The sequence below is a fragment of the Cataglyphis hispanica genome, chromosome 6 (assembly GCF_021464435.1).
Source record: "Cataglyphis hispanica isolate Lineage 1 chromosome 6, ULB_Chis1_1.0, whole genome shotgun sequence".
Lineage (NCBI taxonomy): Eukaryota > Metazoa > Arthropoda > Insecta > Hymenoptera > Formicidae > Cataglyphis > Cataglyphis hispanica.
The window spans coordinates 8160704-8186743 of record NC_065959.1 but is presented as its reverse complement, the minus strand read 5'-3'; the positions used below and the strand labels follow the sequence as shown (position 1 = coordinate 8186743).

The 26040-nt window shown below is 32.6% G+C and overlaps 4 protein-coding genes and 1 long non-coding RNA gene across 19 annotated transcripts; 2 read left to right on the top strand and 3 right to left on the bottom strand.

The window, feature by feature from the left end:
• Positions 1-76: 76 nt before the first annotated feature.
• LOC126850643 (fumarylacetoacetate hydrolase domain-containing protein 2-like) lies at positions 77-7313 on the bottom strand. Of its 5 annotated transcripts, none has more exons than XM_050593849.1 (7): positions 7232-7313; positions 5722-5796; positions 4072-4233; positions 1225-1441; positions 493-818; positions 332-419; positions 77-242 (listed from the first exon to the last, which is right to left on the bottom strand). In XM_050593849.1, coding segments are annotated over exons 2-7 (858 nt in total). In that variant the 5' UTR covers positions 5724-5796; positions 7232-7313; the 3' UTR covers positions 77-179. The 5 variants fall into 5 exon arrangements, with proteins under 5 accessions (XP_050449806.1, XP_050449807.1, XP_050449804.1 ...); XM_050593850.1 differs by having other exon boundaries at positions 7094-7292; XM_050593847.1 differs by lacking the exon at positions 5722-5796 and having other exon boundaries at positions 7232-7311.
• Positions 7314-7371: 58 nt separating this feature from the next.
• Positions 7372-12864, top strand: LOC126850638 (fumarylacetoacetate hydrolase domain-containing protein 2-like). 2 transcript variants are annotated; one of them, XM_050593837.1, is made up of 7 exons: positions 7372-7636; positions 8576-8737; positions 9231-9266; positions 11335-11551; positions 11917-12251; positions 12330-12417; positions 12490-12864. In XM_050593837.1, exons 1-7 carry the CDS (start codon positions 7509-7511, stop codon positions 12550-12552), a joined length of 1029 nt encoding a protein of 342 aa, XP_050449794.1. In that variant the 5' UTR covers positions 7372-7508; the 3' UTR covers positions 12553-12864. The 2 variants fall into 2 exon arrangements, with proteins under 2 accessions (XP_050449794.1, XP_050449795.1); XM_050593838.1 differs by lacking the exon at positions 9231-9266 and having other exon boundaries at positions 7373-7636.
• On the bottom strand, positions 12449-14361 carry LOC126850647 (nucleolar protein 16). The gene is made up of 4 exons (XM_050593856.1): positions 14129-14361; positions 13720-14041; positions 13503-13644; positions 12449-12781 (listed from the first exon to the last, which is right to left on the bottom strand). The coding sequence occupies exons 1-3, from the start codon at positions 14230-14232 to the stop codon at positions 13510-13512; spliced, it is 561 nt and encodes a 186-aa protein (XP_050449813.1). The 5' UTR covers positions 14233-14361; the 3' UTR covers positions 12449-12781; positions 13503-13509.
• Positions 14362-14621: 260 nt separating this feature from the next.
• Positions 14622-22778, top strand: LOC126850611 (exportin-7). 10 transcript variants are annotated; one of them, XM_050593765.1, is made up of 15 exons: positions 14622-14789; positions 16607-16862; positions 16967-17133; positions 17228-17452; positions 17546-18416; positions 18494-18779; positions 18850-18994; positions 19088-19235; positions 19379-19538; positions 19641-20046; positions 20379-20517; positions 21785-21862; positions 21975-22162; positions 22300-22427; positions 22518-22778. In XM_050593765.1, the coding sequence occupies exons 1-15, from the start codon at positions 14775-14777 to the stop codon at positions 22612-22614; spliced, it is 3309 nt and encodes a 1102-aa protein (XP_050449722.1). In that variant the 5' UTR covers positions 14622-14774; the 3' UTR covers positions 22615-22778. The 10 variants fall into 10 exon arrangements, with proteins under 10 accessions (XP_050449722.1, XP_050449731.1, XP_050449730.1 ...); XM_050593774.1 differs by having other exon boundaries at positions 14623-14789; positions 19644-20046; XM_050593773.1 differs by having other exon boundaries at positions 14628-14789; positions 16539-16862; positions 19644-20046.
• A 1649-nt stretch (positions 22779-24427) lies between these two features.
• LOC126850657 (uncharacterized) lies at positions 24428-26010 on the bottom strand. The gene is made up of 2 exons (XR_007687564.1): positions 25822-26010; positions 24428-25662 (listed from the first exon to the last, which is right to left on the bottom strand). It is a non-coding gene; the product is annotated as an uncharacterized LOC126850657 (long non-coding RNA).
• Positions 26011-26040: the final 30 nt, after the last annotated feature.

The window sequence follows — 26040 nt, the reverse complement described above, 5'->3', positions numbered from 1 at the left end:
ACAAATGAGATGCATAAAATATTCAACTAAAAATTCTATCGCAATACAAGTTTACAAGTGCTCTATAACGCAAAATATTAATATCTAACATTACATATGTGATTCATATATCTCGCAACATAGACATCGGATTTTGTATTAATCGATATCGCTGCAGAAAGTGATATTGATTTCTTAGTTCAGACGACATTGTTTTTCAGACGTCCCACATCCTCGATCTCAGTTTCCAATACATCGCCACGCTAGAATGTGTTTACATATAATGATGAGTTACTAATCATTTAATTAACTTTATCTTAGTTCATAATAACGTAGAAACTTGTAGACATACTTGTAGAAATTCTGGTGGTTTGCGCGTGAATCCCACACCAGCAGGTGTACCGGTAAGAATAATGTCGCCTGGTAGCAGTGTCATAAATCTAAAATAGCATGATTAATATCGTTATTGGATATATCTTCGCTTATTGATGTATAATCGAGAAAAATACAAACTGCGAAATGTAAGCGACTAATTGGGGGGGTTTGAAGATAAGTTCGCTGGTATTGCCATCTTGCTTTATTACCCCATTCACCCAGGTCCTAATGGACAGATCATCGATATCGCTTATCGCTTCTTTAGTGACAATTACCGGGCCAAGCGGACAGAATGTGTCCATCGCTTTGCCGAGCAGAAATTGACCGCCATTACGCCTTTGCCAATCGCGTGCCGATATATCCTGGGCCGCTGTATAACCGAATATACAATCCTCGGCGTTATTGCTGAGGTTTTTGCATTTTTTGCCGATCACTATCGTCAGCTCAGCCTCCCAGTCGACTTTCTATAAATTTAAAAATCGATCGCGCACATTGATCAGATTCTCGGCGTGTCCTACGTAACATTATTTATCGTGTTCACCTTCACTTTAAAATTTTTATGTCGAAGACAAGTTATATAATGAATCAATAATAAATAAACATATAAATACGATTTCTAGGCGAATTTATATTATAAGTCGCTAAACTCACAAAGCTACCGTGAAAAAGATATCACAAAATAACATTATCCCGTACAGCATAGAATGTTGTTGCAACAACATTTGTAACATTATAGCAATGCTGTAGCAATGTTGCAATATTGCTGCAACATTCTGTGCTGTATGGAATGTCTCGAAACGTGAATGGAATGAATACGAAATTAAGACGTAGACGAGAAGATCTCAGTAAACTAAAGATATATCGACTTACGTCCGAGATCTGTGGTATCTGGATATTATCATATGGTCCGATGGTAGTGCTGGGAAATTTGCTAAAGACTATCGGACTCTCCGGAACCGATTTACCTTGCTGCAGGCAATATTCAGCATAGTTGAGACCGATGCAGAAGACTTTGTCCATACATGTAATTGGCGCCAGAAAGTTGACGTCGTCCTCAGCTATAATGTTCCGTTTCTCGGCGACTATTCTGTAACCATCACTGTGTTAGTCAAGTCAAAAATGGAATCATTGAAATCGTTTGATGGAAGTTAATCAAAAGGAAAACTAAATGTTACCTTGCACTCGCATGCGAGGTAAAATCTAGTTCTCCTTTTTCTTGCGCGAAGAAAATAACATGGTAGAGAATAAAAAGGAAAACCGAAAATTTTGTTATGTTTGCAGACACAGAAACTTGCGTGCGTTTTCTGCTTCGTATAAGTTTGTTATTTGTATAATCATATAATATCGTTTGTTATTTGTATAATCATTTGTAATATCATATAACCGCAATATGCGGTTTTATGTGCGCTAAAAAACGAGTTTCCAAAGGAAAATAAGATTGACGATAGTAAGCCATACAACAATGCCAATTAATGCTCGAGCGGCTAATCTCTCGTCATTAATTTTATATTACTAATCCCAATAAACTCGGCACGATTTTACGGTTTATATTTATATGGTGCTGCTATTTCCGGTCAATTGTATATTGAAACATGAATGTGTGGTTTTTTTACGAATGTGTTTCTTGTCGTTCAATATCTTCACGAATGCCTAATTACATAACAGAAACATCGTGTGTGCGGATTTAAATTCTCGTAAAATATAAAGTGCTGTGTATGAGAGCAATATTTTTTATCTAACTTAAATCATTATAAATTTGATATATTCTGTGCAGATTCTATTGTCCAAATTATTTTCTAATTCTTCTTAATAAAGACATTGTGACGCACGCAAATTGCGACTTTTGCGATAATTGAAAGCGACATTACATATATATCTGCGAATTAATTAGTATTTGTATCGTTTATCCCAGTTACATTTGGTCGCCAACTGTCATTGCGATAGATGCGATTATCAAATTAAAATTAAGAAAGGAAAAAAATACGTGATAATCATTTAATTTTTTTAAAACGGAAGATACAGTAAATATATATATATATGAAAGTAAACAATTATAAATACTCTTCCATTCAAAGAGTCATTGTTTTTACTGAAAATTTTTCAACTGTACCAAAGAAGCTTGAAAGCTCGCCAATTGGCAGCGAGACATGCGCCGTCTTATGTTAGTATCAAGTATTGTCTGATCGAGAGTTGTTTGCAAATTGAGATAAGATTCATTTGTTGAACATAAATAAGATACGATATCAATGTGTTATGGAAAAGCTCAAAAGTTGCAATGACAAATATATATTTACAACGAGATAACAGATACGATCAATAGAGATAGTGGTTTGCAAGACTTAACTGAGGTCGATAAGTCAACAGCAAAAAGCATGCAATGCATAATAATTTACGAAACGTTACGTGCTCATGTACGTGACACATAGAAATTTTCTACCAATGATCGAAAATAATCCGAAGAATACACTTATGATTATTCGTCACGAGAGACACGTCCGTTTTTCAATCGTTATATTAAACTGTTTTGGAGATGTGCAAATCGTTAACGAGATTCGAATGATTCTGAAATAAATTTTAAGCTGATTTTTCTATTCCTGGACCATTTATGGTTTAATTGGAATACGTTTAATATAGATTCAATTTATCAATGGGATTTTTCATTGATAAATTCGATCCTCTAATCGCGAACACACAAAGTGATTGTCAAAACATTGATAACACAACAGTTATTTGATTTACGCGCGATCTGATTAGAATTTTCTTATTATGTAATAGTGTCATCGTAATATGATAATTATTTTATAGTATTGGGATTACATATTCAGTTGATTACTCGAGTATTTTAAATATTTTAAGTACTTTATATCTTTAAATATCCTTCATTGTACAAACAATTAATCTAAATATTTGCTTAAAAATGAACATTATGTAATAGAAAATTAGATATATAAAGACTAATTATGATGACTAATTTGATAACGATGAACTAAGCTGATCTAATGAAAATGCGATTTTTGATCGAAAAAGCATAACGATATATATCACACACACACATACATACACACACACACACATGTATATATATATCACATATATATATGATGCGTGGGTATATAAATCTGTACACACAATTGATAAGGGAAAACAGAAAAGGCAAAACAACTACTTTTTATGTCACATGAATTGAATTCCGAAAGCCACTACCAATTTCTTTACTGCCTCCCTTAGATCGATATCTTCCCTAGTAAAACAAATGTTCACGATAAAATCAAGTAATCTTTTTTTTTTCGCACATTCATATAACATATATTATTATATTACTGAAATATGTATCCTAAAATTCAAAGAAAAGCTTACAATATAAATCGGACAGGTCCAAGTTCTAATCATTTAATACCAATCGAGAGACATTTAATTGTCAAGTCTCCGACTTTAATTTTTCATAAAAAAGAAGATTTAATTAAAAACAATTACAGCATTGGAAATGAATGCTTATTTCGTCATTTAATATATTCTAAATCCTTCAGTAATATAATTTGAACGCATAATTTCCCAAGCTGATAAAAGATCGGCTATCTGATGTCGCGGCTATAAATCACGAAAAAATAAATATTTTCATAATATAAAATGAAATCGCACGCGATTATACAGACATATCTGTAATCGATTCGCATATATCGAAAGTTTCGTTCTCAGCTGTTCAAACACTTCTCCTACTTTTTAGCCTTTTTGAAAAGGTCTTCACCACCCTCGAGAAACTTTGTCATCATATTCGGGATCTGTGAATCGGCCGTCGACAAGATGACGATGTCGCCTCCCTGTTTTAGCTGAACCCCGAGCTGTTGAGGGCCCCCATTCTTGCTTGTGAATTGAATGAACCTACGAAAATACTCTATCGTAATTGACATCCATTAGCGAAATGGAAAGTCGCGATTAATCCGATCGGGATTAATAAAATCAATCGAATTACACATCGTATGACTTGACTTTCTAAATATATACGCGTCGTTTTTTTATCAATTTGCATTAGTCTCACGAAAGCAGATAACTGAAGTACACAAAAATTACGTAAAAGAACAATAAGTTATATGCTAGCAAAAATTTATCAGTTTTATACTAATTTAAAAAAAAATGTTTAAAAATTTTATTAATTTTTTTGTTAGAAATGTCATTTTTCTGCATAAAACATTCCTGAAATCCCATCGATAAAAAAAATTATTTACTTAATATTAGCATATTTTTAAATATGTGTGTTTTCTATGTATACATTTTTATAGTTTTTCACAAAATACATTAATAGTTGCCGAGATTTCGAAATTAGATATGATATAATTATTACAATGCTACAAAAATTTTTTTTATTAGTATTATAAAATTAATTATGTATTTTTTAATAATACAAACTGCTACTTTTTTGATATTAAAAAAATTATTTTTTGATAATATTAGAAAATTAATAGACTTAATCTGTTATATGATTTTTGATAGATTTAAATGATATTTTCGCATCTCGATAATTAATTTACATCGTAAGATGCTGTTTTTCCATCAAGATGTTTCAAATTATTCATTACGGCTATAATCATCGACGAGGTTAATGTCATATATATGAGGGATCTTTGAAAAAAAAAAAAAATTTCGATTAGCATGCAAGAAATTTCAGAGAGCATCTATTACATCGATGACACTTGTCACAATATATATTTCGTGTTATTTATTATATTAGGAAAGATTTATTGGCAAAATAATCGGCGCCCGAATGTTACAATTTTAAAATCAGGAGAGAGGGAAGCGAAGGATACCTCATATCGAGCGCGCGACGCGCGGTTCGTGGAGAAATTTCTCGATGACGACGAGATGCGGATTACTCTCGCTCTTTCCGAAAGCCAGACATGCTCTGCCGAGCAGTCGCAACCATTTATATTAAAAAATGTTACAATGTGTTTTTTTTTTTTTTTCCATTTTTTCTTTTTTTTTTCATCACGACTTTGGATGATGATAATGATACAAGATGGCGTATCGCGAAAATTTGAGACTGTTCAAAGATCATATATGTAATATCACAGATTAATAGATAGCCAAAGGCCCGCATGAAGGCGCGACCGGCATTTCCGTACAACACACTTTGCCTCTTATCGACTTACTTTGCTCCTGGTTTGAGTCGGGGCTAAATTCCTTTGATTTAGCGGCGCTAGCGAAAACATTACAGTGCAGATGATATCAATCTCTCGCTTCCATAATTTGCGTACTTGATGCAATGCGCATGCGCAAATTTTGTTGAGCCAATAGTATTACATATATTGCCTACGTATGCCAGCGCATGCGCATGCGTTGAGCTTTGACTAATAATATAATAGTATTACGTACATATGATCCGGTGCCCAGCGCTTCAAGTAACGGCCATGACATAACACGTGACTAATCTAAAGAACGGCGCGAAATCTGAAACATTGCGCATGTATATTTCAAACCTGAAGCTTATCCATCCCATAGATTGGCATAGAAATATTAAGTAATAATATAGTAATAATATTAAGTAATAATAACAATATAATAATATAAAAATTAAATTAAAAATCAAAATATAACTAAATAATATTATAAAAATATTAAAAATATAAATAATAATAATAGTATAATATACAAATAATAATATCATTATTCAATATATCTATGATCTGGAAAAGAAATCAAGATTTGTTTTTATTTTTAATTTATTTAATTGTGTATTCTAATTCTGCAGGAAATGCATGTGATGGGTATATGTGAAGAAACCTATATAACAGATAATAAAATATTTGTATATATGTTTAGGAACAAAGAAATGTAAAAATATTTTTCAATATATATTGTATTTTGTAAACAGACATTTTACTATATTATTTCAGGAATTGCAGCAAGAGTAACGAGTACTAATGTGACAAGCTTTATTGCTTTAAGATGTAATCTCGTTTTCATGCAATACAGAAACTTTGGAGCATTGTCAACTGCTGTCCAAAAGTAATCTGCTATTGGTCCAGTGCAACATTAAAGCAATATATTATATCGCTAAAATAAAGTGCTAGATTATATTGATTTTTATAAGAATACAATAATTTTTATGACTTTCTATATGAAATAATATAATATCACACATCTATATAAAAAAAATTATGTTATTTTTTCAGTCATACAGAAAATGAGTTAGCGTTGCCATCAAATTCTATTAATATACCAGTAAGAACATTAATCAAGTATTCTCTGCAAAAAGAAATGCGGAAAACTGTCTTAAAATGTTTTTACAGACTACATTGATAATATTTCATGAGCATGATATTTAGCATGTTACAATCATCTTGATAAATATTGCTTAGAAGGAATCATAGGCCAAAAAGATATTATAAGTATAAATTTTGATTGAAAAGATAGTAAAAATATTATCATCAAAGTTGTACAATTGCATGTGCGTACTTTCTTATACAAATATTTTATTTAATCATTTTATTGTACAATACGCCAAATGTAATATACTCCAATTTTCCACTGGATGTATTATAAAATATTTGATATGAAAATATTATGTAAAATATTATGCAGTCGAGTTTTTTTAAAGATTATAAACGTATATCATATTCTTTACCGAAACAGATGATTGAGATACGTAAAATATTTCATTAAAAATTCTATCGTAATACAAGTTTATAGGTCCTCTCAATTATCGCAAAATATCAATATCTAACATTACATATGTGATTCATACATCTCACAGCACACAGCACACAGATGTTGGAATTTTGTATTAATTGATATCGTTGGGCAAAGTGATAAGCTATCATAATATGTCACAATCCGTATTTTGCGAGATGTTACATTCTCTTTAAGAAATACATATTTTTACCACATTTTTTTTTAATCTTCCTAATCACATCGATCGACAGGCACTTTTAAAACGAGAATTATCTAACCCAACTTAACCTAACATGACCCAACCAAATGATCACGTAGATGGCCCCCGCTACGCGGTGTTCGAGTTTCGAGAGAGCTCACGAATCTTTTAGTCGCGATTTGTCCTTCACAGAGTGTGTATGTGTGTCATTGTGAGGTAATAGTCACTTCTTTTTTTTTATCAGCTATCAGGCGAGCATATTTTTTCACTCGACGGATAACGATATAAGATGCCGTATCGTGGAAAGTTGCGACTGCTCGGGAGAGCATATCTGGCCTTCGGAAAGAGCGAGGGTAATCCGAATCTCGCTGTCGTCGCGAGCAGAAATCTGTCTACGAGCCGCGCGCTCGATATGAGGTAGGCATAACCCCCACTCCCCTCCCTCCCGACCTTAAAATTGTAACATTCGGGCGCCGATTGTTTTGCCAGAATGTTTTTCCTGTCTGTATAATATACAATAAATATAACGCGGCAAGTACATATTATGACAAGTGTCATCGATATAATAGATGCTCTCCGAAATTTTTTGCACGTTTATGCAAAATTTTTTTTTTCTTATATAAAGATCGCTCAAATGACATTGGCCTCTTCAATAATTAGTCATGAATAATTTGAAGGATCTTGATGGAAAAACAGCAACTTGTACTTACTTTGTAAATTAATTATCGAGATGCAAAAATATCATTTAAATCTATCAAAAATCATATGACAGATTGAATCTTAATTTTCCATTATTATCAAAAAAGTAATTTTTTGATATCAAGAAAGTACCATTTTCTATTATTAAAAAATACATTTTTCTAATAAAAAAAATATTTTTGTAATATTATAATAATTATATCATATCTAATTTCTCTCGAAATATATCTCGACAATTATTAATGTATTTTGTGAAAAACTATAAAAATTTATACATATAAAACACACATATACATATTATGCTAATATTAATAAGTAAATAATTTTATCGATGCAGAAATGTTTCATGCAGTAAAATGACATTTCTAAAAAAAAAATAAATAAATAAAATTCTTAAACATTTCAATATTTTTTTAAAATCAGTATAAAATTGATAAACTTTTGCTAGCATATAACTTATTGTTCCTTTACGTAATTTTTGTATACTTCAGCTATCCGCTTTCGTGAGGCAAATTGATAATAAACGACGCGTATATATTTAGAAAGTCAAATCACATGCGCACGATCATGTGACTCGATTGATCTTATTAATCCCGAACGGCAACTTTCCATTTCGATAATAATATAGGCATCGATTACGATAGAGTATTTTTGCAGGTTCGTTCAATTCACAAACAAGGGCGGTGGCCCTCAACATCTCGGGGTCCAGCTGAAACAAGGAGGCGACATCATCGCCGTGTCGGCGGTCGATTCGCGGATCCCGAATACGCTGAGAAAGTTTCTCGAAGGCGGCGATGATCTTCTCAAAAAAGCTAAAAGGTAGGAGAGCGGTTTGAACAGCTGAGACTGGGGGATCTTCCATACATGCAAATCGATTACAGATAATGTATAATCGCGCGCGATTTCGTGTAACTTTTATGAAAATATTTACTCCTCGTTGTGATTTATAGTCGCGACTTATAATCGCCAAATAGTCAGTCTTTATCAGTGAATGGAAATTTGAGGGAATTATATCTAATGAATACAATGTATGTTAATTGAACGATTTAGAATGTATTAAGTGACGAAATAATCATTCATTTCCAATGCCGTAATTTTTAATTAAATCTTTTGTTTTATGAAAAATTAAGATCGGAGACTTGACAATTAAATGTCTCGATTGGCACTAAATGATTAGAACTTGACTTGTCCGAGTTATATTGCATTTTCTTTGAACCTTGAAATATATATTTCAGTAGTATAGTAATATGTTATACGGGTGTGCGAAAAGGAAAAGATTACTTGATCTTATCGTGAACATTTGTTTCACCAGGGAAGACGATATCGACCTAAGGAAGGCAGTAGAGAGGTTGGTAGTGGCTTTCGGAATTCGATTCGTGTAAACATAAAAAGTAGTTTTTTCCCTTTTCTCTTTTCCCTTATCAATTATGTGTATAGATTCATATACACACACACACACACATATACATACATGTAATATATTGTTATCCTTTTTCGATTAAAAGTTGCACTTTTATTAAATAATTTACCATCGTTATCAAATTAGTCTCATCTTAATTACTCACTTTATATATCTAATTTTTCACTACATAATGGTCATTTTTGCCAAGCAAATATTTAGATAAGTTATTTGCACAATGAAGGATATTTAAAGATATATTTAAAGCATGCGGGTAATTTATTGTATTATCTCAATGCACAAAATCCATTCTAGGCAGATAATTTATGCACATAAATAGGTTTCGTCACATCGGAAGAAACGCTTACGCGAGAGTAAATTATCTTTGAAATTCTCGAACATGTAATCACAATATAATGTAATTAACATATTATGAGGACACTATTGCATAATAAGAAAATTTTAATCGTGCGCAAATCAGATAACTGTTGTGTTATCAATGTTTTGACAATGTTTTGACAATCTGTGTTCGCGGTTAAAGAATCGTATTTAGTAAGGGAAAACCCAGTTAATGAATTAAATCTATATTAAACATCGTCCAATTAAAACGTAAATGGCCCATGAATAGGGTAATCAGCTTAAAATTTATTTCAGAATCATTCGAATCTCGTTAACGATTTATATATCTCCCGTGATGAATAATCATCATGTATTCTTCGGATTATTTTCGATCATTGCTAGAAGATTGCTATGCGTCACGCGCATCAGCACGTAGCGTTTCGTAAATTATTATGCATTGCATGCTTCTTGCTATTCATTTATCGATCTCGGTTAAGTCTTGCAAACTATCATCTCTATCGATTGCATCTGTTTTCTCGTTTTAAATATATATGTGTCATTGAAACTTTTGAGCTTCTCCATAACATATTGATATCGTATCTTATTTATGTTCAACAAGTGAATCTTATCTCAATTTGCACTTAACTCTCGATCAGATGCATATTTGATACTAACATATAAGACAGCGCATGTCTCGCTGCCAATTGGCGAGCTTTCAAGCTTCTTTGGTACAGTTGAAAAGTTTTTGATGAAAACAATAACGCTCCGAATGGAAGAGTATTTATAATTGTTTACTTTCATATATATACTATATCTTCCTTTTTAAAAAATAAATAATTATCGCGTGTCTCTTTTTCCTTTTTTAATTTTAATTTAATCGTGTTTATCGCAATGATATTTGGCGATCAAATACTGGGACAATCGATATAAATGCTAATTAATTCGCTAATATTTATGCAATATTGCTTTCGATCATTGCAGAAGTCGCAATTTGCGTGCGTCACAGTGTGTTTATTAAAAAGAATCGGAAAATAATTTCGATGATAGAACCTGTATAGGATATTTTAAATTTATAAAGATTTAAGTTAAATGAGAAATATTGCTCATACAGCACGTCACACACACATATTTGAGAACTTAAAACCGCACGCGACGTTTCTGTTACATAATTAGGCGTCCATGAAAATGTAATAAACGACAAGAAACACATTTTTGTAAAAAAAAAACCACACATTCGTTTCAATACACAATTGACCAGAAATAGCAGCATCATAACAAGTACCGTTAAACCGTGCCAATTAGCCAATTTATCGATTAGCAATATAAAATTAACGACGAGAGATTAGCCGGAGCATTAACTATGGCGTAGTTACATGACTTACTATAGTCAGTCTCTATTTTCCTCTGGAAACCCGTTTGTTAGCGCATGTAAAATCGCATGTTGCCTACGATTATTAGGCAATAACAAACTTATAAGAAGCAGAAAACGCACGCAAATTTCTGTGCCTGCAAATATAATAAAATGTCCATCCATTTTTTCCTTTTTATATCTATTATGTTATTTTTTTCGCGCAAGAAAAAGAAGAACTAGATGTTACCTCTCGTGCGAGTACGAGTTGTTTAACTTCCATCGGACGATTCCAATGTCTATTTTTGACTTGACTAACGATGATTACAGAATAGTCGCTGAGGGACGGAGCATTATACCCGAGAACGACGTCAACTTTCTGGCGCCAATCACACGTATGGATAAACTCGCCTGCATCGGTCTCAATTATAGCGGTCATTGTGAAGAGCAAGGTTTACCGATTCCAGAGAGTCCGGTAGTCTTTAGCAAATTTCCCAGCAACATCATCGGACCGCGCGACAACATCCTACTACCGCAAATCTCAGATGTAAGTCGATGTGAGACGAGATTATCATCGACACGGATTATCCTTGAAAGAAATCGCAATGATTTCGTTACTATGTCCGGAATTGTGTATTTTTAGTTTGCCGAGATCTTTATGTCTATGTCCTATTTTTGTATTTGTTCCATTCATCTTTCAAGATATGTACTATTGATATTTTTTTCACGGTAGCTTTATATGATTCGCGGCTTGAATACAAATTCATCTAGAAATCATATTCACATGTTCATTTATTATTGATTTATTATGTAACTTGTCTTTGACATGAAAATTTTAAAGTGAAGGCGAACGCGAAATAAATAATATTATATAGGAGGCGCCGAGAATTTGATTAAAGTGCGATTTTATAGAAAGTCGATTGGGAGGCCGAGCTGGCGATAGTGATCGGCAAGAAATGCAAAAGCCTCAGCAATAATGATGTTGAGGATTATATATTCGGTTATACGGTAGCCCAGGATGTGACGGCGCGCGATTGGCAGAAATCAAAGCGAAACGGCGGTCAATTTCTGCTCGGCAAAGCGATGGACACGTTCTGTCCGCTTGGTCCGGCAGTCGTCACTAAAGAAGCGATATGCGACATCAATAATCTATCCGTGAGGACATGGGTGAATGGCAAATTAAAGCAGGATGGCAACACCAACGAACTTATCTTCAAACCGCACGAAATAGTCGTTTATCTTTCACAGTTTGTATTTTTCTCGATGACACATCAATTATAAATGATTGTAGTTACACGCAATAATGATATTAATCGTATTTTTAGATTTATGACATTGTTACCAGGCGATGTGATTCTTACCGGTACACCTGCTGGTGTGGGATTCACGCGCAAACCACCAGAATTTTTACAGGTACATCGTTATGAATATATTAACAAAAAAATTAATTAAATTAGAACTTTATTATATGTAAATATATTTTAGCGTGGCGACGTATTGGAAACTGAAATCGAGAGTCTGGGACGTCTGAGAAACAAAGTAATTTGAAATAATAAACCGAGAGTATGCCTTTGGAAAGCGTTATCAGAACTTTTTCACAAGACTAGACGTTTCTTCGGGTATCGACATCCGCGATGACGTTGAATCATCCCCAAAACTGTGTCTGATTTGGATACAGGAATACGTACTCGAAGAACATCGATGATTTTAACGCGATTGTAAATGTTTATGCCAGAGGTAACAGCATCACCATTCTTCGCTCAGGGCACAGACACGCCTAACAACATTGATAACACAACGCTAATTTTCTATGTGTCACGTATTTTACGTACTTATATAATTAAAATCAGATTATTTCTACTGTGTGTCTACTTTATCTCACTTAATCCAATCTCCACATGATTTTAATAATTTTCCGCTTTAATGAATATATATTAGTAGTTGTTTAATAAAATATAAATCTATATATAAATCTTCATATTTAATTGTTAAGTATTTTAACAACGTAAAAATTGGCATATATATCAATAATCTATATGTAAATAGTTTCTACATTTTTCTTGAAGAATTTGAATGAAAATTTAAAAACGATACTTTTTGACATTTATATTCAGTTGTATGTGTATATGTGATATATCTTCAGTATTTATCTATAAAAATATGAATATGTATGCGAGTAACTAAGTACAAGTAATGAGATCTGATAAAACTATCATGTTTATATTATCAAACAATTCTTATCAAAATCATGAAAAATGATTTAAATGAAGGAATGATCAAAGAATGCCAACATTATCGATTATTTTTTCCATCTAATATAAATATTACTGCATATTATTTTAAAATATAATTTTTCATGTTCATATAACAAAAATGTGTTAAATTTTATGAATGACAATCTCTTTTATTTTTTTTATAGAAATTATAACATAATATTTAATTTAAGTCATTGACTTATATGTACAGAGCATCAAATTCAATCTGAAGATATAACTTACATTTAAGTTACGAGTTTGCTTTTGTGCTGTCTTTTTGAACATATTTGTTGTACTGTTCTGGAATGCCTTTAAACATTTTTATTTTGGCTCGTATTTGTTTCCAGGTTAATTGATAATGGTTCTTCTTATCTCTTGACATTGCCTGTATACAAAGATTATATATAAAAATAATTTTCCATATTATTTTAAAGTAAAGAGTTTTCAAGGAGCATCTTACTTCATAATCTTCGCCATATTTTTTGATCAAATAAGTCAAAAATTGTGCCTCTCCTTTCGGTAAGCTAAAACGACGCTCTCGAGGTGCTTTCATTTCAGCTTCCAAATTTTCCATCACGTGCTTTTTTATTGGAGTCACATCTTCAGCTTCGTGATCCGACAAACTCTCATCATCATCTCTAACTATTCTCTTGGCCTTCTCCAACATTTCATGCTTTATATTAGGAATTTGTAACGCTTCGTTTGCATCATATGCCAAACCCATTTCTCTCAAATTGACTCGCATAGATTTCGAGTTCGTCCATGCTTTTTTTATCGGATCGCTAATAATATTAATGAAATAAGATATTAATCGTTGCGTATGTCGAGTTATACGTTTATTAAAAACGGGTTTAGGTTAGGACACGTACCACGAGATATTCGGTAATTTTCGTAATTTATTTCGTAGCCTCTTTCGATTCACATTTGGATTGTATTTCTTCTTACGTCTCAGCTTCTTAATTTTCTTAATCATCTTCTTAATATTTACAATACGTGCTCGATATTTACAACTTCGCACGTGTGTGCATACACACTATAGATCAGTGTCTAGAGAGCTTTCCAGTCAAAATAAGAAACATAAGTAAACGTAATTCGTATCACGCGATTGACTGTCGATCAGAGAAAGTCCCGAAAATTTATCCATTTGACAGCCAATCGCATGACGTTTCTCGCTGGAAAAAATTTTGTTAGAAAGACGTGAGACAAATCTTACTTACGTTAATTGGTCGATATTTTAGGAAGTTTCCGAAACCCTAGAAACTTTCTATCCGACAGCCAATCGATGACAGGACGCAACTCCCTCGCGAATAGTACGCCTCTCGAGACAAAGATGGCGCTCGATCGCGCGAGCGCGGGACGCGCGCGCGCGCGCACGAATGCGCGTGAAACGTAGACCGTCGGCGTAAACAACATGCGCCGGCGGCAGCAGCAGCAGCAGCAGCATCGGCGACCGCAGACTGGTACTGGCATGTGATCCTGGCTTCACCGGGAGATAAATACGAGGGTTGCGCGAAAATGGCGGACGAGCAGGTGAGGTCGCCGACGAGGGGGCTAAACACTCCTCCCGCAACATCGGCGTATACGCGCCGATCGGCGACGGTTATTATTCCGCTCAGTTGACGCGGCGAGGATCCGCCGGCGGAATCCGCGCTGGATTTCCGCGCGTGTCGGATATATATACGTATACCTGTGTGGTGTGCGTGAGTATCGGTGTCGGTGATATGGTGATGGTGTTCGGTGTTCTCGGTGTCGTCGCCGCGCGCACACGTTCGTAAAATCCGCCGCACTTTCTCCCCGGGAGCCGCGAGCCGGAAGGGGGGAGGAGGGGGGGAGGGATATCTGATCTGGTGGGAGTCGCGCATTTCCCTCGCGAGCGTTGACAATGAAAACATCGCAGATGTAACGAGATCCCCGGATAACGAGATATATATCCGAGTCGAGATCGCCGAGTTCAAGTATCTCCACTCGCTGATCGCAAAACGGCCGTTTGTCACACGAAGCGTAGTTCGAGGACACGCGCCCTGTCTCCTGTGATTTCCGGGGGGGGGGAATAATTACACGGGGGGGGCCGGTTACATCGATCATCTGATCGTTGTCGCGCGGGTGTGCTGTTGTACGTGCGTACATGTAAACCGCGGGATCTCGTCGCGTTTCCCTGTGATAAGCGTCACGTGAAACCTTCCCACCCGTACGTGTGATGCATCGCAGAGTACGGTAGGCTATCCGCACATCGTGTGTACGTGTGTTACAAACTCATCCCCGCGACTGCCGATACGTCATATCGCGGTTGTGTTTATCTCGACGCGTGTCGTTTCTCGCGTCGCGGAGTCTCTCTCTCTCTCTCTCTCTCTCTCTCTCTCTCGCCGCGATAGATCGTATCCTCGAAGAGACGCACGGGTGTGAAAACGCACGCCCGTTTTTGGTGAAACCCCCTCCCCGAAGCTTCCGATCCAGAGGATCGTCGTTATTTACAACCTATCGGTCTGGTAGATATAACCTGTCGCCGACCGTAAAACTTCGTGCGCGTTTCGTCTTATAATAGTATCTCGTGTAGTTGATCGGTAAAATAAATATATGCGGCGAGAATATTCATCGCAAGCCTAAGATACTTAATATTTCTTTCTGCCTGTGATTGTGTATGTGATATGCCTGTGTGTATGTGCGTATGAAACGTATAATAAAATGTATAATTTGTTATTTAAATCACTGTTGATTAAATCAATTGTTGATTTTATATCGTCATTTCTCTTATCATTGGATTTTTTTAATATATTTCTCTGAAATTTATATATGTACACTGGCTATTTTGGACAATATTTTCTTAAAATAATTATTTTATCATACATACAACGTCTCCTCGTTTACTTTATATAGTTCATAAATGTTTGTAAACTGTGTATAATAATAAAACATGTTAATATGTTATAATTGAATTTTAATTGAGTAAAACTTATTGTTTAACTGCAGAGAGTTGCGCAAAATGTATTGCTTGGTTTTTGTTCAATTATATATTTTATACGATCTCTGTTTTGTCTCATGAGACATCTTGGAGATGCATTCTCAAATTAAATGATATTTTATGCATCATCTGTATACATAAGAAAGTAAAACTATATTCAAGTTTCTCAATTCCATGCAAGTTTAATGTTTTACAAACTGTGTGATTCACCAGGCATAATGGAGACTATATTGTAAATTTGTAAACACTTTGGATAGTAAACCATTAATAAAGATATGCAAAACATCATAAAAGTGAAAATATTGTTATGAAACTTTTAGACTTGTACCTAAATGGAAGTATTAAGGAACAACTTTGAACACTATCATTAAGAATGGATCACATACAGGAAGTACGGCAGCTGGAATTGCTGTGCAAGCAATTGTATGAGTCGCAAGATTCGGCGCATCGTGCAGAGGCAGAGAAAGCCCTCGTCGCTTTCCAAAATGCACCGGATACGCTTACAAAGTGCCAGCTTCTCTTGGACCGTGGAGATTCTGCGTATGCTCAATTACTGGCCGCCACCACTCTGACAAAACTGGTGTCACGTTCGGCGCAGGGACAGCTTACGACAACACTCAGCTTACAACAGAGACTTGATATACGTAAGCATTATTCATTTGATTTTGCTGCACGAAATGAAACAATTAAATATTGAAGTATTTAAAGCAAGGATTATATATCGTATTTGTTAAATATATGTTTGTAGGAAATTATGTACTCAACTACTTAGCAACACAACCAAAGTTACCGAATTTTGTGATACAGGCTTTGGTTACACTTTTTGCTAGGATATCAAAGCTTGGGTGGTTTGATTCTGATAAAGAGGAATTTGTCTTCAGAAATGTAGTCAGTGATGTAGCCAAGTTTCTTCAGGTTTGTTACATTTTAACCAATGCTATTGCCATACATATACAATTTCATACATACACTTTGTTTTATAATTAATAATATTTTGTTATAAAAACAGGGGTCAGTGGAACATTGTATGATAGGAGTACAGCTGCTTTCTCAGTTAACATGTGAGATGAATCAAATATCGGAAGCTGATGCAAATAGATCTCTGACAAAACATAGAAGAATAGCAAGTAGTTTTAGAGATACGCAACTATTTGAAATATTTAGGTTATCATGTACTTTACTGAGTACAGCTCGTGAAAATTGTAAGAGTTTAAACTTCAATGATGAGGCACAGGTACAATATAATGATTATGTCAATTAATATCAACTTTTTAAATTCTTAATGTCGAATAATTGATGTAACATTCATTTCATACATTTCTTTCAGCATGGTTTGATAAGACAATTGTTGAAACTTGCACAAAACTGTTTAACATTCGACTTTATCGGCACATCGACTGATGAAAGCTCCGACGATCTTAATACAGTACAAATTCCGACAAGTTGGCGACCTGCATTCTTGGATTTCACTTCGTTGAAACTGTTCTTTGATCTATATCACAGTTTACCCAATACGTTATCGTGCTTAGCACTTTCATGCCTGGTTCAAATAGCATCTGTTAGAAGGAGCCTGTTCTCCAATACTGAAAGGGCAAAATTCCTGACACATTTAGTCAATGGTATTAAGCATATATTACAGAATCCTCAAGGTCTTAGTGATCCAGGAAACTATCACGAGTTTTGTAGATTATTATCTCGACTGAAAAGCAATTTCCAACTTGGCGAGTTGGTCTTGGTGGAAGATTATCCCGAAGCAATAGAGCTAATCGCGAAATTTACAGTGCAAAGTTTACAAATGTGGCAATTTGCACCCAACAGTTTGCACTATCTTTTGACTCTCTGGCAGAGAATGGTATCATCTATGCCGTATGTCAAAGCGGGCGATCCACATCTATTAAATACATATACTCCAGAAGTTACGAATGCGTACATTACGTCGAGACTTGAATCGGTAGCGGTAGTGGTCAGAGAGCGTTTGGAAGATCCGTTGGACGATCTAGGAGTAGTTCATCATCAGTTAGAACAGATATCAGTCATTGGCAGATGCGAATATCAAAAAACGTGCACTTTATTAGTTCAATTGTTCGATCAAGCAGCAAGAACCTATCAGGAATTAATGGCGCAAACAGTATCACCGACACAACAAATTGACATAGCAATCCAGGAGGGACAACTTACATGGCTTGTGTATATAATTGGTACACAAATTGATTCCATATCATTAATAATATGTATATAAAATTTATATATCTACTTTTTCTCGTTTTTATTATAGGTGGTGTTATTGGAGGAAGAGTTGCATTCAATAGCAATGAGGAGTTTGATGCTATGGATGGGGAGTTAGTCTGTAGAGTACTTCAATTGATGAATCTAACCGATTCGAGACTTACGCAGGGTGGCTGTGAGAAACTGGAACTGGCAATGTTGAGTTTCTTCGAACAATTTCGGAAGATTTACGTAGGCGATCAAGTTCAAAAGAATTCTAAAGTTTATAGGAGATTATCGGATGTATTGGGTCTTAACGACGAAGCCATGGTGCTCAGTATTTTCATTCGAAAAATGTAAGTAAGGCATGTGACATATGTAAGATTAGACATCTTGAATATTAATGTCTTGCGTTATAATTTACAGAATAACAAATTTGAAGTATTGGGGTAGGAGCGAACAAATAATTTCCAAGACACTACAACTTTTAAATGATTTATCTGTGGGTTATAGCTGTGTTCGTAAACTCGTCAAATTAGAAGAAGTACAATTTATGCTCAATAATCATACAGTATGTACTAAAATTTATTACATCATTTAATATTTAATATTTAATAATAATAAATAATGATAAATTAATATGTAAAATTTTTTCTACCAACAGCGAGAACACTTTCCATTTTTGGGAAACAACGTTGCTGTAACAGAAATGCGTTGCAGATCAATGTTTTACACATCTCTTGGTAGATTATTGATGGTAGATTTAGGTGAAGATGAGGAGAGATTCCACACATTTATGTTACCTCTTACAGGTAATGATATTTATCTCGATATAAATTTATAATCTTAATTTTCTTATTAAAAATATAATGTTATGCAAGAAATAAATGTTTTAGTTAATAAATAAATATAATTTTAAAATGTTTTAAATATAATTTAAAATATAATTTTACAGGTGCATTGGAGAGCCTCGGTCAATTAATGGGTGCTGCAGATACACCCCTTTTCGCGGCAGAAGAAGCGAAGAAAGCACTCATTGGTTTAGCTCGAGATCTTAGAGGTTTAGCTTATGCATTCAACACCAAGACATCCTATATGATGCTTTTTGATTGGATGTAAGTTAGATAAATCTTTTAGAGTTTCTTATCTTTTAAATTTTAATATTTTTTACAATATACGAGAAAAACACAATATATTTTTTCTCGAAATTTCGTAAGTAGATATCCGAATTACACGCCGATTTTATTACACGCTGTGGAACTGTGGCATCACGAGCCGCAGGTGACAACGCCCGTCCTAAAATTATTTGCTGAGTTAGTACAAAATAGGAGTCAACGATTACAATTCGATTCATCATCTCCAAATGGAATCTTGTTATTTCGTGAGGCCAGCAAAATAATATGTAGCTATGGTAACCACATATTAAATGTTGAAGTACCCAAGGATCAAATTTATCCTCTAAAACTCAAAGGAATAAGTATATGCTTTAGTATGCTAAAGGCAGCCTTATGCGGAAGTTATGTAAACTTTGGAGTGTTTAGGCTATATGGTGACGAAGCGTTGGATAATGCCCTCAATACATTTGTCAAACTACTCCTTAGTATTCCACAGAGTGATCTATTGGTAAGTATATATACCAACTGTCATTTTATTAATTATCTAGATTTTTTTTTTATATAATCAAGTTAACGTTTAATCTTTATTGCAAATGTATCATAATAATATTGTTATATACAGTTTACAAGATGAGCAGAAACAAAATAGACTATCACTTTTAAAACAAAAAAATTTTATTTATATCTATATTTTATGAAAGAGATTTCAAATTTTTATAAAATTAGAATTTAAGTTACAAAGTAAAAACAATGTTAATGAGTTAAAAGTATGATGATAAAAATATTGTATTATTATTTTTATCTTGTATATATGTTACTTTAATGCACTATTTTTAATAGCATTATCCGAAGCTGTCAGCAACATATTACTTGTTGCTTGAATGTCTGGCTCAAGATCATATGGTCTTTTTATCCACTTTGGAACCTAGAGTTTTTCTCTATATTCTCTCCAGTATCAGCGAAGGCCTTACAGCACTAGGTGCGCAAAAAGACTCCTATACAGGTCTGTGCGGCTGATTCTATCCTGCTGCTACTATCCTCAATGCCATACCTTGATGCTAAAATTGTTCTAAATCATTTAGACAAATTCTTACAAGTTGCGTCTTAAAAAAAAAACTTTTTCTGGTTGATTATTTTTAGAACAATTTTTACTATATAGAGTTTCAAAAGAAAGAAAGATTTATTAATATAATAATAAATATTTAATATGAATCACAATCAAAGTTGCGACGCACAAGCGCGCGCATATTGATAATATATTGAAAATTTGAAAGAGGCGCGTTAATCAAATACATCTTTACATTAGGACTAAATTATATATGTTATACTATTAAAACTAAAAAAACTTACAAACTTTTATAATAGTTTTCTTAGAATTCCTTAGAATTATTCTTTAAACACATATTCCCTATGTCACATTTATTTTACTTATATATTAAGCATAATAACTTAAAGTTTTGATAATTATATATCTTTTCTATATATATTTTGAAACTATTATATTAATTTTAATATTTCTTGCTTTTTGCATTATTGCTTGGAATGTAAATCTGCCTAGATATTAGCTATTGCAACAGTTCTAAGTACAAGTAAGGAGCAGACACATATATAAACCATTGTATTATACACAATGAAGGAAATTATTGAGAACATCCCCTAATTAAATAACATTGGCTCTAAGAGGATTGGAGTGCGTGGAGTCTGGATCCTAAACATGATAAAGTTTGGCACGAAAACTATAGCTTGTATTCTCTATAATATGGCATTTGTGTTCATACAATTTTCTTCTATTTAAAATGAAACGAATTTATATGAAATAATGGATCTAGTGCACAGATAATCAGCCGCACAGCTGATATTACTAAACATATTAACACTATAGATTAAAGATATTACATGCTTTGTAATTATTAACCAATTAATCACAGTTGCATGTATTTCATTAAGGAATAAAGTTAGATAAATTTTGTATTTCTTTATACATTTTAAATTTATATATAATACTCTTATTAACAAGATTATTTATTCCCTTACCATGCAATAAAATAAAATGATTAAATTATAATGTGTAAGTTTGTAAAATATTACTATATAAAGGAAGACAGATAGGTTCCAGTAAACTTACAATAGAAATGCTGTTGTTTTGATTGGATATATTTTTTATTGCACTGTGATTTTAATTATATATACACATTGCCTTCTGGCGACAAATACAAAAAAAGGAAAAAAAAAATTTCTGATTTCAGATACTATGGTCTGTACTGGTTGCTGTGCAACTCTTGATCATATTGTGACATATTTGTTTAAACAGCTTTATCAAAAAGGTGCGTTTAATAGAGATACTACTATTAACAGAGCAGAACTTTCAACTGTATCACAAAAAAATTGTAGGATATATATTACATGGATATATTACTATATTATACACGTTTTCAGGATATCCGGGAAGGAAAAACGCCGTTGTTCCAGGAGGAGGAGAATTATTTTTGCAAGTTTTGAAACAGCATCCTGAAATACTTCAACAAATCCTAAGTACTGTTTTAAATGTGATAATGTTTGAGGATTGTAGGAATCAATGGAGCATGTCTCGCCCTTTGTTAGGTCTCATATTGTTAAATGAAGAAGTAAGTGTATATATTTTCAATAATAGTTCAATGATATAATAATTCCTACATATCTTATTTCTTAATGCTCTTATTCATGATGTTTGTGTGTTTCTCTACAATTTTTATTGATATACCCTGCATATTTATATTTGCAGTATTTTAATCAATTGAGGGAAAATATTATTAGAAGTCAACCTGTTGACAAACAAGCAGCAATGGCCCAGTGGTTTGAAAATTTAATGAACGGCATTGAAAGAAATTTACTCACAAAAAATAGGGATAGGTAAGAGAAAACACACACACATATATATAATTTGTATTTTTACAGATCTTAAATATATTTTTATAACATTTTTGTAATCTTTTTTTATAGGTTTACACAAAATTTATCAATGTTTAGAAGAGACATAAATGATGCCCTAAAAGGACCTAATATATCAAATTCAGTCAGTGACATGATGACGTCGTAGTAATACTGCTCTCTCTCTCTCTCTCTCTTTCTGAGTTAGATTCTTCTAGGTTCTTGCCTGCCAAATGCTTGAATGTGTGTGCGAGTGAAAATCTAAATTAATGATGAAATTAAGATTATGGCTTTAGATGAGTATAAAGATAATAAATACTACCATTTTGTATACATGAGCATTATTGCTTGGCTTCCTATTCTTCTTAAGTTAATCTTTTTAGTCGCTTAATTAATTGTACGCACCGCGTATTAGTTCGTGTGATAACAATGAAACTTATATTATTTTCTTTCCCATATACATAGCTTATGATTTTACATATTAAAAATTTTTATGTATTTGCCCTACGAATATAGAATAAAACTATATATATATTTTTTTTTATTACCTTTATACTCGAATTTTTTTAGCTGTTTTAAAAAACACTCAAATTTTTATCAATACTTATTAGTATCAAAAATTGATAATAATTATATGACCTTTATAGTCATTCAAAAAATATACATCTTTTGAAGTAAATCATCTTCGTATCTTTTGACGATTTTTTTTTACAATCTTATGAAAATATATGAATTAAAGATTATATAATCAGTAGAAATGTTTTTCTTTTATTTTAATTTTATATGCCGATATATATAATATTTTTATACGAATATTTATTTACCATGTGTAATTTTTTCTTTCTACGAATTGCTTTAATTTTTTTTGCGTATCGTGATTAATTGGTGCCTTTTGCATCTAAAACAATATAAATAAGCACAAAAATACGTTTCCAAATTATTACTACCTCAACTCAATCGTTAATTTTATTTCAAACTTTTTGAAATCTTTTATATAAATAATATAATGTCTTATCATGGAAATTTGTATCTGATATTATTTGTATATTCTAATTTTATTATATTTTCAAGGAAAACAAACATATATGATAGTTAACCAATTTGATAGTTTTTAGACTTTTTATGTATATTTTAGAATAGGAAGCCAATAATTTTTTTTTTAATTTATTTATAATTGCATTAATTTTTGATATATAACAGACAATTTTTAAGAGCACAAAAATGTGCAATTTAAAAAGAGACATTTATAACATTACAGATTCTTGTATTGGCATAGCATCGTAGAAGAAAAAGAGAGAAATAAGAGCAGAGAGGCAAATCGCGATACATTCATTACTTAAAATTGTTTCAAGAAAAAAAAAACAGCTACAAAACTATCATTATTCAGTGAGTTATGAATAACATGAACAATGTACACATGAGGATATCATTAAATTTATTATACGAGGACCCACATTTAAGGATATAATTATTATATATCATTGCATTATCACACATTGGCATTACATATTTCATTGAGAAGAAAGATAGATGAAAGAAATATGAATTAGATATTACAAGCATAAGTGGCATTTGTTGATTTTACTTTATAATAACTTTAAAATTGATTATATATTGTAAAGCAAATTATATTTAAATTAATTTCATATCTAAATTACATTGTCTCATTATCGATACATTACAAACTTCTACATTTATTGATATTTATTATAAGTAAATAACTGTCAAATGTTCAAATTTTCTCGTCTCGATAAAATATAGAGATAAATATGAAATACTTGATATATTTTATAACAAAACAGGTGATTTGAATGAAAATTTGAGAGAAATCAAATAATTGCAAAATATACAGAATAAGATATTAAAATCCCTTTATATTAAAACGTCTTTAATCATCCTCTTTTGTTGTAAATATTGTTGCAAAATTTATTAGCCATATAGGAGAGAGCGATAGGAAACATTCCATTATTTTTTTATATATATATATATATATATATATATATATATACACACACACACACACACACACACATTTCATCTTTTTTATAACATTTTGTAAATTATTTCTAAAATCTTGAAAAAGAGAGCTATATATATACTTACACCCATCGTAAACAGATTGTTGACGGTAATGATAATACTCCTTGAATTTGGTACTCGCGCGTACTATAATTTCTGATATATTCTTTTTACCTTCTTTGAAATACAAGTAGAATATTTAAACTTGTTCCATCTTCGTAGAATCGTGTTTCGTATAAAGTTCATCATATCCAGTACTCTATAATTAATGAAACGATATAGAAGACACAAAAATCTGATTCTCGATTATCTCTCCTCGTAATAATTGTAATGAATTACATTAATATTTTCTATAATTGCGAATTGTTATAAGCGAAACTGGTATTTTTGCACAGTTTCATGATTTCGGTAGTTAAACTACTCTCACCGGGCTCGTAGATATGCTATTATTCTTAGCGAATTATACTACACTGTGATAGTGAGAAGCTGTAAGAAAATACGTTATTGTATTATTTATCGCTCGTTCTTTATTCGGCGAACTAAAAAAGAAGGAAAAGTATCATTGAATATAACATGTACCTGTGTAAAACAATTTCCCAAACGCAACATCACGTTGCAATAATCGGATTCTATGATCTCGAGTCGAGATAATAATCATCTTCGATATGCAATTCATGTTTAATAAAAAAGAGAAAAAAAATCGTTTTTTGAAAACCGTTTTTCAAAGAATCATGGCTTATTTGACAATACTGAGAAAGAATATACCCAGTATCACGTTGTGCTGCGTTGCGAGATTATGGAGCCGAGCTTATTCTCATTTGTACGATGGCTACCGTTTTCGCTGATAAATAGTAGAAAATCTGTATCAATCTGTTCTCAATTCTCACATATGTTTCTCTCGCGATGGACGTTTATCAATAGATTTTTATACAGATACATCACGTAAAACCAATCTACTTACCTACACGCAAGAGAGAATATATACATCAGGCATATAAATTTTTCTTACAAAGTATACAAACAAAGCAGCATTACCAAGACTAATATGCAAATCTATACGGGTCGATATTCAACGCTGTACCTTGACCAGATGATATTGTAAATATACATTGAATACAATACAATTGTTCCATCAATGTCCTCCGAATTGCCTTCTTCTATCATTAATCATTAATCTATCTGTAGTCTTGATAAAAATCTATAATACAAGATGCGATACAAGTGTAAAATATTACAATAAGAAGTTAATATCCGATAGAAAAGTATATATGATACCAAGATTTATTATTTTCATGAGAATTCTTTCTTTCGCCTGTTCATTTTCTTTAATTTTAATCTTGAGCAATTTTCTGCTCACCTATTCCAATTTTTTGCTCTTTTTTGCCTTAATATGAATATTCTTTGTTTATAAACTTCTTTTATTTAGTTTCCTCGTCGAGATTGTTATCTTTCATGCAGAAGGATACACTGTTAAGACTTCAGGATGTACAGAATACTTGATTTTCAGACTCTGAAATCATTAGCATGATATAACATATCTTCAATAATGTATTAAAATAGAGAATTGTTACAATAT

Coding starts and splice junctions, on each gene's coding strand:
- LOC126850611 (XM_050593765.1), top strand. Junction 17,134..17,227: donor ATGTAGCCAAGTTTCTTCAG/GTTTGTTACATT, acceptor TTATAAAAACAG/GGGTCAGTGGAACATTGTAT. Junction 22,428..22,517: donor CTCACAAAAAATAGGGATAG/GTAAGAGAAAAC, acceptor CTTTTTTTATAG/GTTTACACAAAATTTATCAA.
- LOC126850638 (XM_050593837.1), top strand. CDS start 7,509: ATGCCGTATCGTGGAAAGTTGCGACTGCTCGGGAGAGCATATCTGGCC. Junction 7,637..8,575: donor AGCCGCGCGCTCGATATGAG/GTAGGCATAACC, acceptor GTATTTTTGCAG/GTTCGTTCAATTCACAAACA. Junction 8,738..9,230: donor CTTCTCAAAAAAGCTAAAAG/GTAGGAGAGCGG, acceptor TTGTTTCACCAG/GGAAGACGATATCGACCTAA.
- LOC126850643 (XM_050593847.1), bottom strand. Junction 819..1,224: donor AGATACCACAGATCTCGGAC/GTAAGTCGATAT, acceptor TTAAATTTATAG/AAAGTCGACTGGGAGGCTGA. Junction 420..492: donor TTAGTCGCTTACATTTCGCA/GTTTGTATTTTT, acceptor ATGCTATTTTAG/ATTTATGACACTGCTACCAG.
- LOC126850647 (XM_050593856.1), bottom strand. CDS start 14,232: ATGATTAAGAAAATTAAGAAGCTGAGACGTAAGAAGAAATACAATCCA. Junction 14,042..14,128: donor AAATTACCGAATATCTCGTG/GTACGTGTCCTA, acceptor TAATATTATTAG/CGATCCGATAAAAAAAGCAT. Junction 13,645..13,719: donor AATATGGCGAAGATTATGAA/GTAAGATGCTCC, acceptor CTTTGTATACAG/GCAATGTCAAGAGATAAGAA.